Source organism: Euphorbia lathyris, chromosome 4, assembly GCF_963576675.1.
Source record: "Euphorbia lathyris chromosome 4, ddEupLath1.1, whole genome shotgun sequence".
Lineage (NCBI taxonomy): Eukaryota > Viridiplantae > Streptophyta > Magnoliopsida > Malpighiales > Euphorbiaceae > Euphorbia > Euphorbia lathyris.
Window position 1 is genome coordinate 30,685,410 of NC_088913.1, and position 17,133 is coordinate 30,702,542.

Here is a 17,133-nt window from a genome sequence, read left to right on the forward strand (position 1 = left end):
TTTTATTTAAGATTATATTGAATTAAAGGGTTGTTTGGTGCCAAGTCCGGTTCCAAACCCAGCCCGTGAAAGTTACTGTAGTCTCGACCATCTAGCTATATCCTAACTATAAGTGTATCCCTATATAAAATTAGGGATGACAATGAAAATGGCTGATGGTATGTGTTTCAGGCAGGTTGCTGTAGGCCACCAACAGAATGCGGATTTAAGTCCATTAAGTCCGAAAATGCAACGATCTGGATAAAGCCTGGAAGAGATGCGGGATATGCAGAATGCAGGAGATGGAGCAATCAAAGAAACAAAGCGTGCTACGATTGCAAGACATGTAAAGAAGGAGTAGTAGAGACAATCAGGCAGAAATGGGAATTACTTGGAATTGCGATGGCTTGTTTCACTCTACTACTCATCGTTCTCTATTCAGTTGGCTGCTGCGCAAGAACGAATAAAAATTGTACCACGACAACAACACATTACATAGCATATCCTTAACTAAATTATCTCTTTTTACTACTTCCATTTTGTTGCTATCAATTGTCTTATTCTACTACATTTACACTTTATAAATAAACCCTGCAAACTGCTAACTAGTTTTACACGCATCATGTTGCAATCTACTTTCAAATGCTCGAAACTAATAAATAACTAATATATATACGCAAATATCACTTGTTATCACCACATAGCCTGAGGGAAATTTTAACAATTGGCAAAACTCGAACCATATCACAGTTTCCATGGCATTCAAAATCTATATAAGCGGTGAATCTAATGAATACGGAAATTTCAGCAACTCAAATACAATTCACGAAATGTAGTTGTGATTTCACTTGAGGAAAGTACATGCCACAAACAAGAAAACGTAAGCTACCAAAGATGTCAGGAGTTCAAGTGTCCATGTTGGGTGAATTAGTATGGTTGGAATCATGGGAACAAATATGGAGCCGCCTACCCACCCTGCTGCAAGAGCTCCGAGGCTGCATCGCAAGCAAGACACGTGAGTAATAAAAGGGAAAATAATAGAAATGCAAAAACTGACTTTCAATAACTCAGGCTTCTAGCTCTTTATCATGAACTTACCCAATAATGGAAGCTCTACCCAAGCTCTTTGTCTTCTCATTGAGGAAATAAATGCAAGCTAACAAAGAGACTGCCACCTGCACAAAAAATAACGTAGTCTATTAGAACGAGCAACAAGGAAAGGCATGTACTTTCCTAGGTTTGCCAGATGGGTTCAAATGGGAATATCATTCTTCCCCTACAATATGTCTTCCCAGGTGCTACATATCATGTTGCACACGGACACTTCTCTTTAGTAGCATTTCTGTGTTTTATGTCCGTGTCTGTTTTCGTTTTAAGGCTATTTTATGAAGGTTATGTTTTAGAAATAACGTTTCCGGTGTCCTTCTCCACGAAGGTAAAACATAGCATATCACCATCACTGCTTTGTGTAGAGCAATGGAATTTTCAGGAAGTCAATACTCGAGCAGAAAAACGTTCCCCCTATTTGAGAAACGTACAATTCCTTTACATTTTTCTGTATCTGAACTAACTTTGGTGCTTCAAACATGACATAGTTGGAAAGCGGAAGCTACCTAATAACAATTTAAGCTTCGCAAGTATGTTGTGGCTTCACTAGGAAGAGTGTTGCACTTGCAAACTATAGTTATTGAAATTAAGGGTCACTTGTGCAACAATTACAGAAAGATGAGAAATGTATGACAAACCTGAAAGGCAGGTCCACCTTCGGAAGAGTTCATGATACTCCAACCACCCATGAATGCAAAGAGGAACAATCTTCTAAAGATAACCTCAACAGGTGGAAGTTCAACAAAACTGAGTAAATTCTTAACCCACGGAGGAGATTCATCCACTTTCTTCTTTAGCCTGGTCTTCAAATTAATTTTTGTTTTCTTCCTTTCTTGAAAGCTGGTCATCAACAACTTCTCAAAAGCAGCCTCTATTGATTCTTCACTCCTCTCATGTCCAGCATATTGCTGTAAGAGAAAATTGCGTGATGACCAAATTTCTTCCTCTGCAGCATAAGGACTGACACCAAGACGCTTATAAGGATCCCAAACATTCATCCTAGGAAATTTTGGGATATTACCTACACAGAATATACATCAGATGTAAGTTTTAACAAAGTCAGATCAGACAAAAAAAAAAAACAGAGAGAAGTGGATAAAGAGCAAAGGTTGCACTCATTTATAAGCAGGTATCGGGAGCAACAGTCCATATAATAATACAAATCAATGAACCTATAATCATCACAATCATCAACCTTACATGTTAGTAAAATTCAAAATACAATTCTAACTAGCAGCCCGCAAGTAGAAGATTTAGGGGGAAAAGAAATGGCAGTCCATTATGCATGAAAAACACATAACTGATGAGTTACGAGTCAAAAATCAGTATTCACAATTCAGATTCAATATAACTCCAAAGCTAGGTACACAACCACCTCGAGAAATAACAAATATTTAGATCCATATTATAAATTTCCCACGCAAAAAAGACCTAATACATTCCTAGTCCCCTTTAGTTGTCCAGAAAAGTCTTTGGAAACATCCTATTTACCCCTGAACTTACTTAAACTGACCTATTGACCCCCTGTAATATAAACCAAAGCAAAACTTAAAAGAAAATGGTAATTTATAACACAAGAAAACAGAATCCTGTTATTGATTCTAAGTATAAAAGAAACAATTACCTTCATAAGGTGCATCTACTGCACACTTAACGCTTGTAAGGGTTTTGGAGCTTCTCAAATTGGGGCTGTAAAGTAATGAACTTTTTGAAGTTTGCTCATTGGTAGTACTGCATAAACAAGGGGAAGCTTTAAATTGATGTTGAATTCCAAATTAATAATCAGATAGGAAGATAGGCAGCATAAAAAATGGAAAAATACGGATAAAACAAAAGAAAGAAATGGATGTAGGGAAGATGCTTACAGTTTCTGAGGAAGGAAAGGAGATGAAAGAGTAGGGTTAGAGAGAAGAAAGGAAGCCATTAATCGACCAATTTGTTAACGGAAAACCCCTGAATTGAAGTTTCCGACTAGGTAACAACCTCAGCCCCCACGCTCTCTCTCTGCGAACGGCTCGCTAGAGTTGCAGGAAGCCGAAAGAAGACGGTTTGTTGAGGATTAGAGGGTCTATATGTAAAATAATGGGTAAATTACACCCATGGCCACTGAACTTTACCCATTTTCACAATATGGCCATTGAACTTTATTTCTTCCCGGTATGGCCACTGAACTTTACACATTTTAACATCGGTAGCCATTCAATTTTAACTAACTTTTCAAAATGACCGTTAACGATTGTTAACGACCTCAAAATGAAAATATTCAAGAATTAAAGTTGTTCAGAACGACATTTACATTGAAACCACATTTTTTATTTTCGAAAATCACATTTTTTAGAGCTTTCTCTCACTAAAAATTCACTTTCTCTCTCCTAACCAAACAACACTCAAATGACCTCAAAACGAAAATTTTCAAGAATTAAAGTTCCTTAGAATATCATTAACTCTTTGGATTTTTTATTTTTGGCCGTCAACGATCGTTTTGAGACGTTAAGTGACCATCGGTGTTAAAAAATGTAAAGTTCAGTGGCCATACCGGGAGGAAATGAAGTTTAGTGGCCATAATGTGAAAATAGGTAAAGTTCAGTGGCCATGGGTGTAATTTACCCGTAAAATAATTACCGAATTTTGATATTTGAGAAATTAGATTCCAGTAATATTCATAAAATTTAATAAAATTATTTGGCAAAAGTTAAAAAATAAAATTAAAAAACAAACCATACGTAGCCATCTGAACTTATCATTTTTGGTCATTTGTCCCATTGACTCACGGTCCTATTTACCTCATCAACTATGTAAAAGTGGTATTAGCAACCCCTTATATGCTGACGTGTCATGTGTTGTTGTAACAACACATCAAACGTGCGTGAAGTTATATTAGAAGGTCAGAACCTAATGGTAATATATCGGTTGTCTTTATAAACAACAAAAATCTTGAAATCCCTAATCCCCTAATTGAATTTAATCCATCAAATTCCCATTTCGTCACTCTAATTTTACTTCTTCTTCTTCTTACTGGGTTTGATCTTCTTCTTACCGATTTTCTGCTACTTCATCTGCTTCTGACATCTTTCTTCGTCTTCCCCAGGCAGGAGAAAAATGGAAGCGTGGCGGTAATACTGATTTGATTCGTGCGATTTCGTGAGTCTGTTTGATTCTTGCGATTCGTGCGATTTCGATTAGAGAAAGAGGGAACCATCTGTTTTATGCGATTTCGTGACTCTGTTTTGGTTTATTGCGCTTACATGACTTTGTTTTGTATTGGTTGGTTTTATGAACATGGAAAGTTTGCCGTTGTGGCGAGATTGGCGTATTGAAAATTTTATGGAAACCTACAAATCCCGGAAGACGATTTTATGGTTGCCGCAATTATGGTGTAAGTCAACATGAAGTAAACTTGAAAATGGCTGGTGTTATTTGATATTGTTTTATTTGTAGATGACGAATCCAAACTTGAATGATGTTTTATACGAGGGTCATATTATTATGGATATCTCAAGTGGTTTGATGATTCAGTTAGCGAACATAATAAGAATGTCATCACGAGGCTGTTGAAGAAGTTTAAAGAAAATGATAAATCGAATGCCAGTCAGAGTCGAAGTACGAAGCATGTTGAGTCCAAAAGCATAGGATGGATGAAATGCATTATATGCTTCATTTTGAGGTTTATAGTAGGAGTGTGTATGAGTAGTTAATGTACCTCTTTCATTTGTGGTTACATTTGAGGTTGTATTTGGGGTTTATAATCGATGATGTATGTTTATATTGTTCAATTTAATGGAATACTTATGAGTTTGTATTCAAATTGTGAATTTGTAGTGATTGGATAAATGTTGTAACAGTACAAAACCAAAGCCTGAACTTGAAAGCAAATAACCTGAATGTCATTAATTAACCAAAAGATGCACCTTACAACAATTCAAAAACAGTAAATGCACAAAACAATTGTCAAAAACAAACCAAAAGATGCAATACCGTACCAAGTACCAAACTAATTGTCATGAACTGTCAATTGCCACAATTTTGTCCCAAAAAAAGGTGCATAAAACCTAAGTAAAAAGCTACTTATGGCATCCACCTAACTATGGTAGCCTGAGAATTTGAATTAGATGCAGTTTGTGTGCTTGAAGGATGCTTCCTTGGTGATCTTCTTACTGGTTGATTGTTTGGTGCATTTTGTGCCTTGCTTGCTGCAGTTTGTGATTGGCTTGCTGCAGTTTGTGACTAGCTTGTTGCTTGGGAAGCAGAACCAACTGGAATTGTTGTTGATGCTCTTGTTGTTGATGTTCTAGGCCTAACTCGTCCGCTCTTACTCACTTTCTATTTTTGCAGCTGTGTTGAAGTCATGGCTTCTTTCCCTTTCCATTTTAGCTTACTAGGTTCAAATCATATGTCCTCTGTAACATCTATTGAGTTCTTCAACTTGTGTTCCCCAGTAGAAATCACTGTTCTTTCACCCATGAGGTTCTAAACATGAAAACAACAACAACTTTACAATTGAATATAACAACAATAGCTATTAATGTTTAGAACATATTGTTACCTGAGCACATGTCCAACTAGTCTGCTCACTGATGAAAACTCTAGCTCTTGTGAATCATGGTTTTTTATTGCTTGTTCAGATACGCTCTTTTGGCAAACATGTTTTTCCTATAAACCAATAGACAAATGTTAAACACGAGTTATCCTATTTATAATGCGTATCCAAGAGACAATCATGTTGCCCTAAACATTGAAGTGAAGTCTGAGTTGTCTGCTTGTGGCTATCCTGCATCATTGGCACTCTTGCTTACTTAAGTTGCTGTTTGATTTGCTGTAGATGAAGTTCCAACATTACTACACCTATTCATGTGAGTGTTGGAACCAGCCTGCATATATTTAGACATGTTAGAAGTGCATAACTATATGCAATGAGAACTTGTATTCTGTCTATACTAACCTGATTTACAACCTGTTTAAGTTGTGCATAGTCCTTTTTATTATGACCCTGCTGCTTGCAATGAGAACATATCATGATTGTTCCTTTCCTGGTATACTTGCCAATATTCTTCACTTCATTTTTATCTCTTCTTCTATTTTTCTTCGGTTTCCAGGCATGACTTTTATTACTGGAGGCTCTATTGCAAGATGTGTGCTTGAAGGCCACATCTTCATATTGAGTATTGGTTGAATATAATGGCAGTATGTCCTCATATATGTGTCTTTCCTATACCACTTGCTAACATACTTAATAGGATATAACTCCTGCTTGTGTAGAGCAGCAATGGCATGAGGGTAGGGTATTCCTTTTAATCCCCACCTTCTACAGGTACATGTCTCCTTCCTAATGTCAACAACATGTCTATACTCTCCATCAACTATCTCATAACCAGCATTACCATTCCATTCAATTTTACATCTCATTGAAGAACTTGTATTTTTACTTAAAGTTTATAATACCATAGGATAAATGTCACATATCCACCGCTTAATCATAAATTCTCTCATATCTATGTGCCTATGCATGCACTGAATTCTAATCTCTTCTAACATTGTGATTATTGTCTTATGCCTAGTAGCTAGGATCCCACTTTTAAATGTTTCTGACATGTTATTGTCCATAATATCACAACTGTTGCCTGTTGGAAAATACACCTGCAAAATTTCTCATTATCATAATTGAGTAAGCCTTTAATTCAGCCTCAAAAGTTGATTTACAGACCCTCCAAAAACAGTGCCTTCTCTCAACCCCCTCCAATCTTTAGCCCAATTTGATAAGATGTGCGTAGCACACATCCTATGTTTGGCCTCTGGCAACACTTCTTTAATTGTAGGAATCGACCCCCTAATTGACAAGTTATACCAACACATGAAAACCAACAAATTATACCAATGTGCTATAAATCAACACATTAAACCAACACATGTGAAATCAACACATTATACCAACATACGTGAAATCAACACATTAAACCAACACATTAAAACCACACAATATTAAACCAACACAATATGAAATTAGAATTGTAAAGGGATACATACTTTTTGCATATCAATGACAACTGTAAAGTTTGCTCCTTCACTCATACCCAAATCTTCTTGTACCAACTATATAACCATTTCCAAGTGTCCTTTGTTTCACTGTCAACTACTGCTCATGCGATGGGAAATATTTGTGAGTTCCCATCTTTGGCAATAGCAGACAATAATTATCCCTTGCATATGCCCTTTAAAAAACACATATCCATGCTAATGGTTTTCCTGCAATCTTGCTTGAAACCCTGCTTCATCGCATTAAAACACACATAAAAACCTCTGAATATATGTCTTACAGGAATGTCCTTAATATCCACATGAACCACACAAGTTGACCTCATATTGGACCTTAGTATTTCATCTCTATAGTCATATAGCCTCCTAAATTATTCTTTGTAAGACATATATTCAGAGGGGGGGGGGGGGGGGGGGTTAATAGGTCACTTTAAGCAATTTCAAGGGGTAATTAGAACGTTTCAAAAGTGTAGAGGGACAGTTGACTTTTCTGGACAAGTACAGGGGGCGGGGAATGTATTAAGCCATTATATTACTATGGGTATTCACTTTATGTTGAAATACCCATCACCAAAAGTAAAAAATAAATTGAGTTTATGGTTGATAGATGCTGCAAAATCAGTATGCCCCATACTTAGGAGCATGACAATGATATTGGAGTCCTTGAAACTTTGAAAGTAATACATGATTCTGCACGAAAAAGATACTTCATTGGCATAGATAGATGAACTTATTCTCTCTCTCTCTCTCTCTCTCTCTCTCTTCTCAAAGAAACTTACATATATGAACACCTAGGCCCATGAGAACAGGAAAATATAAACACTTAAATGTAGGTACACAACATAATGCTTTTTAAGAAGGTTAAATATTGTGCTAGTTGTTGATATTTAGAAATTAGTAGAAGCAATAATGGAGATAGTCAATGTGTTATTTTATTTCTTCCTATCAAATTAAATTACATGTGTACACCCAATAAAGTCAGTTTGTTATATTCTGCATAAGATATGATAATTTAGTTGCTCTCATCTCTTTTGTTTTAAAACACAGCATTGTAAATTTGTACCATGCTTTACAATATTAAGTCCATAAGCACCTTCATTCCAAAATTGTCAAACCCAATATGTTAGAATTGACAGGAAAGATAGCTGTTTAAGGCGCAAGTGTATCCTGGAGCCTAGGCGCAAGCCCGAGCGAGACAAGGCGCAACAAAACAAAATAGTATATAAAATTAGAAATAACAACAGTTAACATTTCTAAAATGCAACAAATAGTCAAATAACAACAATCTTAATCACAAAATGCATGAGATAAATTCTAATTAACTACTAAAACATAATTATAATTCATATTCATAATAAAATTTAAATCTAAAGACCAAATTCAACTTCAACTAAACATTAATAAGTTAATAACTAATAATCTAATAATAACTACTTTTCCTCAAAACTGAAGTCTTTATACTCTCTATTCATCATCAAAGTCTCCATGGCTGCTTCAAAGAATCGCAGCTCACAAGAATGGAGGAGATGGCTGCTGCGTGTTTTGCGTTTTGTGTCCTTCAGATTTTCCCTTCATCATAAAGATATCCTATTACTGTGATTAGAAACACCTATTCTACTTTAAAACCCTAAAAAACCTTAAACTTGCGCCTAGGCGCGCCTCACCGACCCACAGTTGCTAAGCCCTGAGCCTTGCCTCAGGCGCACCTTTAACAACTATGCCGGGAAGTACAAGAGATCAAATGTCATGCAACTAAAAATCAATGCTGATATTTTTCTAAGGTATATATAGCTCATTTAGTAGGACACTAGACACATGAAGTTCTTCATTCTTTTTTGCCACGTTTAAGTCTTCATTCGACAAAACATAAATTTCAAATCTTTAGACAACCTTAATAGCATATATTGTAGCTATACCAGCTCCACATTATGCAGGGATCTTAGTGACTTGCACCTAAAATTAATAAAATCCTAAATTCCATGAGAGTAATACTGCACCCAATAGAAATCACAAAATGGGAAGCATAATTATTGATTCCTATAAAAAATATTTATCTAATTGTTTAGGTTTACTAAGGAATTAGTTAGTTATTGCTTCGTCAATCAGCACCCAAACAAAGAATTAAGATAAATTTCACCCAGGTTAGGTGTGAATCAAATTTTCTATGCCCATATTGTCTCTTTCTTGTCTACCTCTATGGCAAAAGCAACTGTAATTTCATAAAAAAAAAGCAACTGTAATATAAACCAAAGCAAAACTTAAAAGAAAATGGTAATTTATAACACAAGAAAACATAATCCTGTTATTGATTCTAAGTATAAAAGAAACAATTACCTTCATAAGGTGCATCTACTGCACACTTAACGCTTGTAAGGGTTTTGGAGCTTCTCAAATAGGGGCTGTAAAGTAATGAACTTTTTGAAGTTTGCTCATTGGTAGTACTACATAAACAAGGGGAAGCTTTAAATTGATGTTGAATTCCAAATTAATAATCAGATAGGAAGATAGGCAGCATAAAAAATGGAGAAATACGGATAAAACAAAAGAAAGAAATGGATGTAGGGAAGATGCTTACAGTTTCTGAGGAAGGAAAGGAGATGAAAGAGTAGGGTTAGAGAGAAGAAAGGAAGCCATTAATCGACCAATTTGTTAACGGAAAACCCCTGAATTGAAGTTTCCGACTAGGTAACAACCTCAGCCCCCACGCTCTCTCTCTGCGAACGGCTCGCTAGAGTTGCAGGAAGCCGAAAGAAGACGGTTTGTTGAGGATTTTGCATTGTGTAGAGACAATCAGTGGGGCCCACATGTATCTATAATTAATTACTCTATGAGGGTCTATATGTAAAATAATTATCGAATTTTGATATTTGAGAAATTAGATTCCAGTAATGATCATAAAATTCAATAAAATTATTTGGCAAAAGTTAAAAAAATAAAATTAAAAAACAAACCATACGTAGCCATCTGAACTTGTCATTTTTGGTCATTTGTCCCATTGACTCACGGTCCTATTTACCTCATCAACTATGTAAAAGTGGTATTAGCAACCCCTTATATGCTGACGTGTCATGTGTTGTTGTAACAACACATCAAACGTGCGTGAAGTTATATTAGAAGGTCAGAACCTAATGGTAATATATCGGTTGTCTTTATAAACAACAAAAATCTTGAAATCCCTAATCCCCTAATTGAATTTAATCTATCAAATCCCCATTTTGTCACTCTAATTTTACTTCTTCTTCTTCTTAATGGGTTTGATCTTCTTCTTACCGATTTTCTGCTACTTCATCTGCTTCTGACATCTTTCTTCGTCTTCCCCAGGCAGGAGAAAAATGGAAGTGTGGCGGTAATACTGATTTGATTCGTGCGATTTCGTGAGTCTGTTTGATTCTTGTGATTCGTGCGATTTCGATTAGAGAAAGAGGGAACCATCTGTTTTATACGATTTCGTGACTCTGTTTTGGTTTATTGCGCTTACGTGACTCTGTTTTGTATTGGTTGGTTTTATGAACATGGAATGTTTGCCGTTGTGGCGAGATTGACGTATTGAAAATTTTATGGAAACCTACAAATCCCGGAAGACGATTTTATGGTTGCCGCAATTATGGTGTAAGTCAATATGAAGTAAACTTGAAAATGGCTGGTGTTATTTGATATTGTTTTATTTGTAGATGACGAATCCAAACTTGAATGATGTTTTATACGGGGGTCATATTATTATGGATATCTCAAGTGGTTTGATGATTCAGTTAGCGAACACAATAAGAATGTCATCACGAGGCTGTTGAAGAAGTTTAAAGAAAATGATAAATCGAATGCCAGTCAGAGTCGAAGTACGAAGCATGTTGAGTCCAAAAGCATAGGATGGATGAAATGCATTATATGCTTCATTTTGAGGTTTATAGTAGGAGTGTGTATGAGTAGTTAATGTACCTCTTTCATTTGTGGTTACATTTTAGGTTGTATTTGGGGTTTATAATCGATGATGTATGTTTATATTGTTCAATTTAATGGAATACTTATGAGTTTGTATTCAAATTATGAATTTGTAGTGATTGGATAAATGTTGTAACAGTACAAAACCAAAGCCTGAACTTGAAAGCAAATAACCTGAATGTCATTAATTAACCAAAAGATGCACCTTACAACAATTCAGAAAAATGCACAAAACAATTGTAAAAAACAAACCAAAAGATGCAATACTGTACCAAGTACCAAACTAATTGTCATGAACTGTCAATTGCCACAATTTTGTCCCAAAAAAAGGTGCATAAAACCTAAGTAAAAAGCTACTTATGGCATCCACCTAACTATGGTAGCCTGAGAATTTGAATTAGATGCAGTTTGTGTGCTTGAAGGATGCTTCCTTGGTGATCTTCTTACTGGTTGATTTTTTGGTGCATTTTGTGCCTTGCTTGCTGCAGTTTGTGATTGGCTTGCTGCAGTTTGTGACTAGCTGAACCAACTGGAATTGTTGTTGATGCTCTTGTTGTTGATGTTCTAGGCCTAACTCGTCTGCTCTTACTCACTTTCTATTTTTGCAGCTGTGTTGAAGTCATGGCTTCTTTCCCTTTCCATTTTAGCTTACTAGGTTCAAATCATATGTCCTCTGTAACATCTATTGAGTTCTTCAACTTGTGTTCCCCAGTAGAAATCACTGTTCTTTCACCCATGAGGTTCTAAACATGAAAACAACAACAACTTTACAATTGAATATAACAACAATGTCTATTAATGTTTAGAACATATTGTTACCTGAGCACATGTCCAACTAGTCTGCTCACTGATGAAAACTCTAGCTCTTGTGAATCATGGTTTTTTATTGCTTGTTCAGATACGCTCTTTTGGTAAACATGTTTTTCCTATAAACCAATAGACAAATGTTAAACACGAGTTATCATGTTTATAATGCGTATCCAAGAGACAATCATGTTACCCTAAACATTGAAGTGAAGTCTGAGTTGTCTGCTTGTGGCTATCCTGCATCATTGGCACTCTTGCTTACTTAAGTTGCTGCTTGATTTGCTGTAGATGAAGTTCCAACATTACTACACCTATTCATGTGAGTGTTGGAACCAGCCTGCATATATTTAGACATGTTAGAAGTGCATAACTATATGCAATGAGAACTTCTATTCTGTCTATACTAACCTGATTTACAACCTGTTTAAGTTGTGCATAGTCCTTTTTATTATGACCTTACTGCTTGCAATGAGAACATATCATGATTGTTCCTTTCCTGGTATACTTGCCAATATTCTTCACTTCATTTTTATCTCTTCTTCTATTTTTCTTCGGTTTCCAGGCATGACTTTTATTACTGGAGGCTCTATTGCAAGATGTGTGCTTGAAGGCCACATCTTCATATTGAGTATTGGTTGAATATAATGGCAGTATGTCCTCATGTATGTGTCTTTCCTATACCACTTGCTAACACACTTAATAGGATATAACTCCTGCTTGTGTAGAGCAGCAATGGCATGAGGGTAGGGTATTCCTTTTAATCCCCACCTTCTACAGGTACATGTCTCCTTCCTATTGTCAATAACATGTCTATACTCTCCATCAACTATCTCATAACCAGCATTACCATTCCATTCAATTTTACATCTCATTGAAGAACTTGTATTTTTACTTAAAGTTTCTAATACCATAGGATAAATGTCACATATCCACCGCTTAATCATAAATTCTCTCATATCTATGTGCCTATGCATGCACTGAATTCTAATCTCTTCTAACATTGTGATTATTGTCTTATGCATAGTAACTAGGATCCCACTGTTAAATGTTTCTGACATGTTATTGTCCATAATATCACAACTGTTGCCTGTTAGAAAATACACCTGCAAAATTTCTCATTATCATAATTGAGTAAGCCTTCAACAATTTTCTTGCCTCGTAGCTTGCTCAACTCATACAAATTAGCCTTTAATTCAGCCTCAAAAGTTGATTTACAGACCCTCCAAAAACAGTGCCTTCTCTCAAACCCCCTCCAATCTTTAGCCCAATTTGATAAGATGTGCGTAGCACACATCCTATGTTTGGCCTCTAGCAACACTTCTTTAATTGTAGGAATCGACCCCCTAATTGACAAGTTATACCAACACATGAAAACCAACAAATTATACCAATGTGCTATAAATCAACACATTAAACCAACATATGTGAAATCAACACATTAACACATATGAAATCAACACATTATACCAACATACGTGAAATCAACACATTAAACCAACACATTAAAACAACACAATATTAAACCAACACAATATGAAATTAGAATTGTAAAGGGATACATACTTTTTGCATATCAATGACAACTGTGAAGTTTGCTCCTTCACTCATACCCAAATCTTCTTGTACCAACTATATAACCATTTCCAAGTGTCCTTTGTTTCACTGTCAACTACTGCTCATGCGATGGGAAATATTTGTGAGTTCCCATCTTTGGCAATAGCAGACAATAATTATCCCTTGCATATGCCCTTTAAAAAACACATATCCATGCTAATGGTTTTCCTGCAATCTTGCTTGAAACCCTGCTTCATCGCATTAAAACACACATAAAAACCTCTGAATATATGTCTTACAGGAATGTCCTTAATATCCACATGAACCACAAGTTGACCCCATATTGGACCTTAGTATTTCATCTCTTTAGTCATATAGCCTCCTAAATTATTCTTTGTAGTCCCCCATGAATTGTTGTATGACCTTGAACTTAGCTCTCCTACAGTCTGTTTTCCCCATATAAAGTTCCAATTTCTCCTTAACTAACTCTTGCAATCTACATATTCTAATGCTTGGATTGTTTGTAATTTTCTCCTTGAAGAACTCCACAGTAAAATTTGAGTGACAATTTTTGTTCCTATTTGTCCTTTAGGATATTATGTCTTCACCACAAAGTTCTTCGTTCTCTTTTCTTCATTAGCGAATAATCACTATGCTAAAACCCTCATCAGACGACGATTGAAAACCATCGTCCCGCGAGATATAAATCTTTCACGGGGCTCGCTGCCGTCTATTGCACCTTCAGACGACGGTCAGGTTCTGTCATGTTTCGTCATCACACATGACATTAGCCTATTTTCTTACTGTCATTTTACCCTTGTTACGATGCAGGTTATTTATTACTGTCGTCACCTTTAATGTCATCAAATGACATTTTTACAATTAAAACCGCCAGGTTAGCATGTGGGAAATTGGCATATTCAATTTGAGATGACAGTTCGTATAATAATTTCTGACGTTATAGCTTGTTTAGATGGCACACGTCTTAATCATGTCAAAGGATTTTTATACCTGAATAATTTCTGATGTTATAGCTTGTTTCTGACTTTATGCCTTCTTCTTCGTTTGAATTTCTTGTTTTTATACCCGAATACAGAAACATTCTAAAATATGAAGATGAAATTCTGTATGTCAATGGTTTTAATTTTATTGGAGACCAATACTCATAATATGTTTACATTTGTGCCTAACGTCAACCCATATCAATACATTTCTGAATTAAAACACCAAAATAATAACCAATACATTTGTGCCTAACGATCTTCCATAAGTCAATCCATATATTGGAGTAATAATTAGGCATATAATCCCAAAGGTTTTTCTATCTGCAAAAGCCAAGCAGGTCATTAATATTACACACAACCCTAAACTCAGTAGTAATTACGTGACCCTTCCCCTAACACGGCCTTTCACTTACCACAATCATATCACTATAAATATATGCATCATAATTCAGAATCATACATTCAACAGCCAGAAAACTTACCAACAATGGATCCCCTTGTTGAAACTCCAGGAGAAATAATTGCTGACTTGGGTAACTTGTACATGGAGAACCCATTTCACTTACCACAATCATATCACTATAAATATATGCATCATAATTCAGAATCATACCTTCAACAGCCAGAAAACTTACCAATAATGGATCCCCTTGTTGAAACTCCAGGAGAAATAATTGCTGACTTGGGTAACTTGTACATGGAGAACCCAGAGTGGCTTCAAGCCATCAATGGTACGTATGTCAATCCATAGTTGTTATGTAACCCTTCCTGGTTTCTTTTATGTATTTCTAATGATTCTTCTTGGATGATAACGTACAGGTCCTCTCGATGGTAACTTCTTCCAATGGTCGATCAGAATGAAAGGCCCCCAATACACCCCATATGAAAGGGGTGTATTTGAAATCAGGATCAGATACCATCCGGATTTCCCAAACAGACCTGCAAGAGTAATATTAACTCAGATCAGTAAGATATAATCACCTATATGAAACATACACTAATAGATCTCTCATCTTATTCTCAGTTTTGGTTCCAGAATAGGATATATCATCCTAACATGGCTCCTCAGGGGTCGATTCATCTTCCCTGTATCCTTAATAACCATCGCTTTTCCACTGCCACGGTATAATGCAACTATTTATCTATTTCATTTGATAAACATACAACATCATATTTTTGTTCTTATTATTCTATGCATTTTGTAGTGTCTGTGGCACATATATGATCTACTTCTACAGCCCCACAGTGAGGAGCCATTTCCTGGGCAAGAAGCAGTTGCTGAGCAATACCGCAGCAACAGGGAAGAGTATGAGGGGATCGCCCGGATATGGACTGAGGAGTATGCAAAGTGTATATGAGGGTGTTCAAATCTCTTAAACTATATTGGCTAAGAGAAAGGAGAATCGGAAGGCAATGTGAGCTCCAAATGTGGTTCTCATTCTAATTCCAAATTTCCTTTCTTTATAGTCAAAATAGTTAAGGAGCTTTGGACCTTTAATTCCCCCCCTTTTGTAATATATACCATAGAGCTTTGTGCTCCTAAACTGACCCTTTTATAATGCTCCTTCCACTTGGTAATGAGGGTTATGATGCTGTCACCACAAGGGACTCTGTTTGTGCTGAATATGAAGGGTGTTCAAATCTCCTAAGCTATCTTGGTTAAGTGAAAGGAGAATTGAAAGGCAATGTGATATCCAAATGTGGTTCTCATTCCAATTCCAAATTTCCTTTCACTAGTCAAAACAGCTAAGGAACTTTGGACTGTCAATTACAACTGAAAGGCAACACTCATCCCCTCTTTTGTAATATAACGTAGAGCTTTGCTATTCAGTTTGTATGTATGTGCAAGTAGACTAAACTGACTCTTTTACAATGCTCCTTCCACTTGGGTTGTACTTGTGGTACTCTAAACTTGGTAATGAGGTTTATGATGCTGTCAAAATAAGGGATTCTGTTTGTGATGAATGCATCATAAACCTATCACCATGTTTAATGTTGTTGTTACGATATCAAATCGAGTGGAAAGGAATATAGTAAGAGTATGGCCAATGCACATACATAACCCTTTATGTAGAGCTTGTTATTCAGTTCGTATGTATATGTATATTCTATCTAATCAAAATATATCTTATCATTTGCAAGCCATATCAGTACATGCAATTAGCCTAAATTTACCTTTTAATACATGCTTCATACATGCTTCATAAACGAATTGCATTCAGAATCCCTACTTATCATTTCAAATAAAAATGAGTCAGTTGAGTTCATAACATTTTCAGCTTTAAGAGTATGTCTAACAGGTTATTCAAGACAACTTATTCAAGACAACTTATTCCTTACTTATCATCATAGGTCATGTTCAGTTTCAAAAATAGTATGGATATATCTTATCATTTGCAAGCCATATCAGTACATGCTTCATACATGCTAGCTACATGCCCAATGACCCTTTTACAATGTTCCTCGTACACATACTCATTAGGCACCTCAAACATAAGCATCAACAGAACATCAAACATAAACATGTTTCATACACATACACATACTCAATCACTTCTAGCAGTATAACTCATAGGTGTAAGAGTAGTGTCAATCTCAATGAATATTCAAAGCTTTAGAGTATGCCTAATCAGCCATATGCTTAATGACCCTTTTACAATGTTCCTCTAATACTTGATGCATGATTAATAAGCTACATGCCCAAATGAACAATCGT

General features: G+C 35.9%; 1 protein-coding gene across 1 annotated transcript; it reads right to left on the reverse strand.

The window, feature by feature from the left end:
* Positions 1-632: 632 nt before the first annotated feature.
* Positions 633-3,126, reverse strand: LOC136227812 (protein CHAPERONE-LIKE PROTEIN OF POR1, chloroplastic). The gene is made up of 5 exons (XM_066016566.1): positions 2,952-3,126; positions 2,711-2,817; positions 1,725-2,107; positions 1,078-1,154; positions 633-974 (listed from the first exon to the last, which is right to left on the reverse strand). Exons 1-5 carry the CDS (start codon positions 3,008-3,010, stop codon positions 824-826), a joined length of 777 nt encoding a protein of 258 aa, XP_065872638.1. The 5' UTR covers positions 3,011-3,126; the 3' UTR covers positions 633-823.
* Positions 3,127-17,133: the final 14,007 nt, after the last annotated feature.

Coding starts and splice junctions, on each gene's coding strand:
- LOC136227812 (XM_066016566.1), bottom strand. CDS start 3,010: ATGGCTTCCTTTCTTCTCTCTAACCCTACTCTTTCATCTCCTTTCCTT. Junction 2,818..2,951: donor CCTTTCCTTCCTCAGAAACT/GTAAGCATCTTC, acceptor TTGTTTATGCAG/TACTACCAATGAGCAAACTT. Junction 1,155..1,724: donor AAGGTGGACCTGCCTTTCAG/GTTTGTCATACA, acceptor TTTTTTGTGCAG/GTGGCAGTCTCTTTGTTAGC.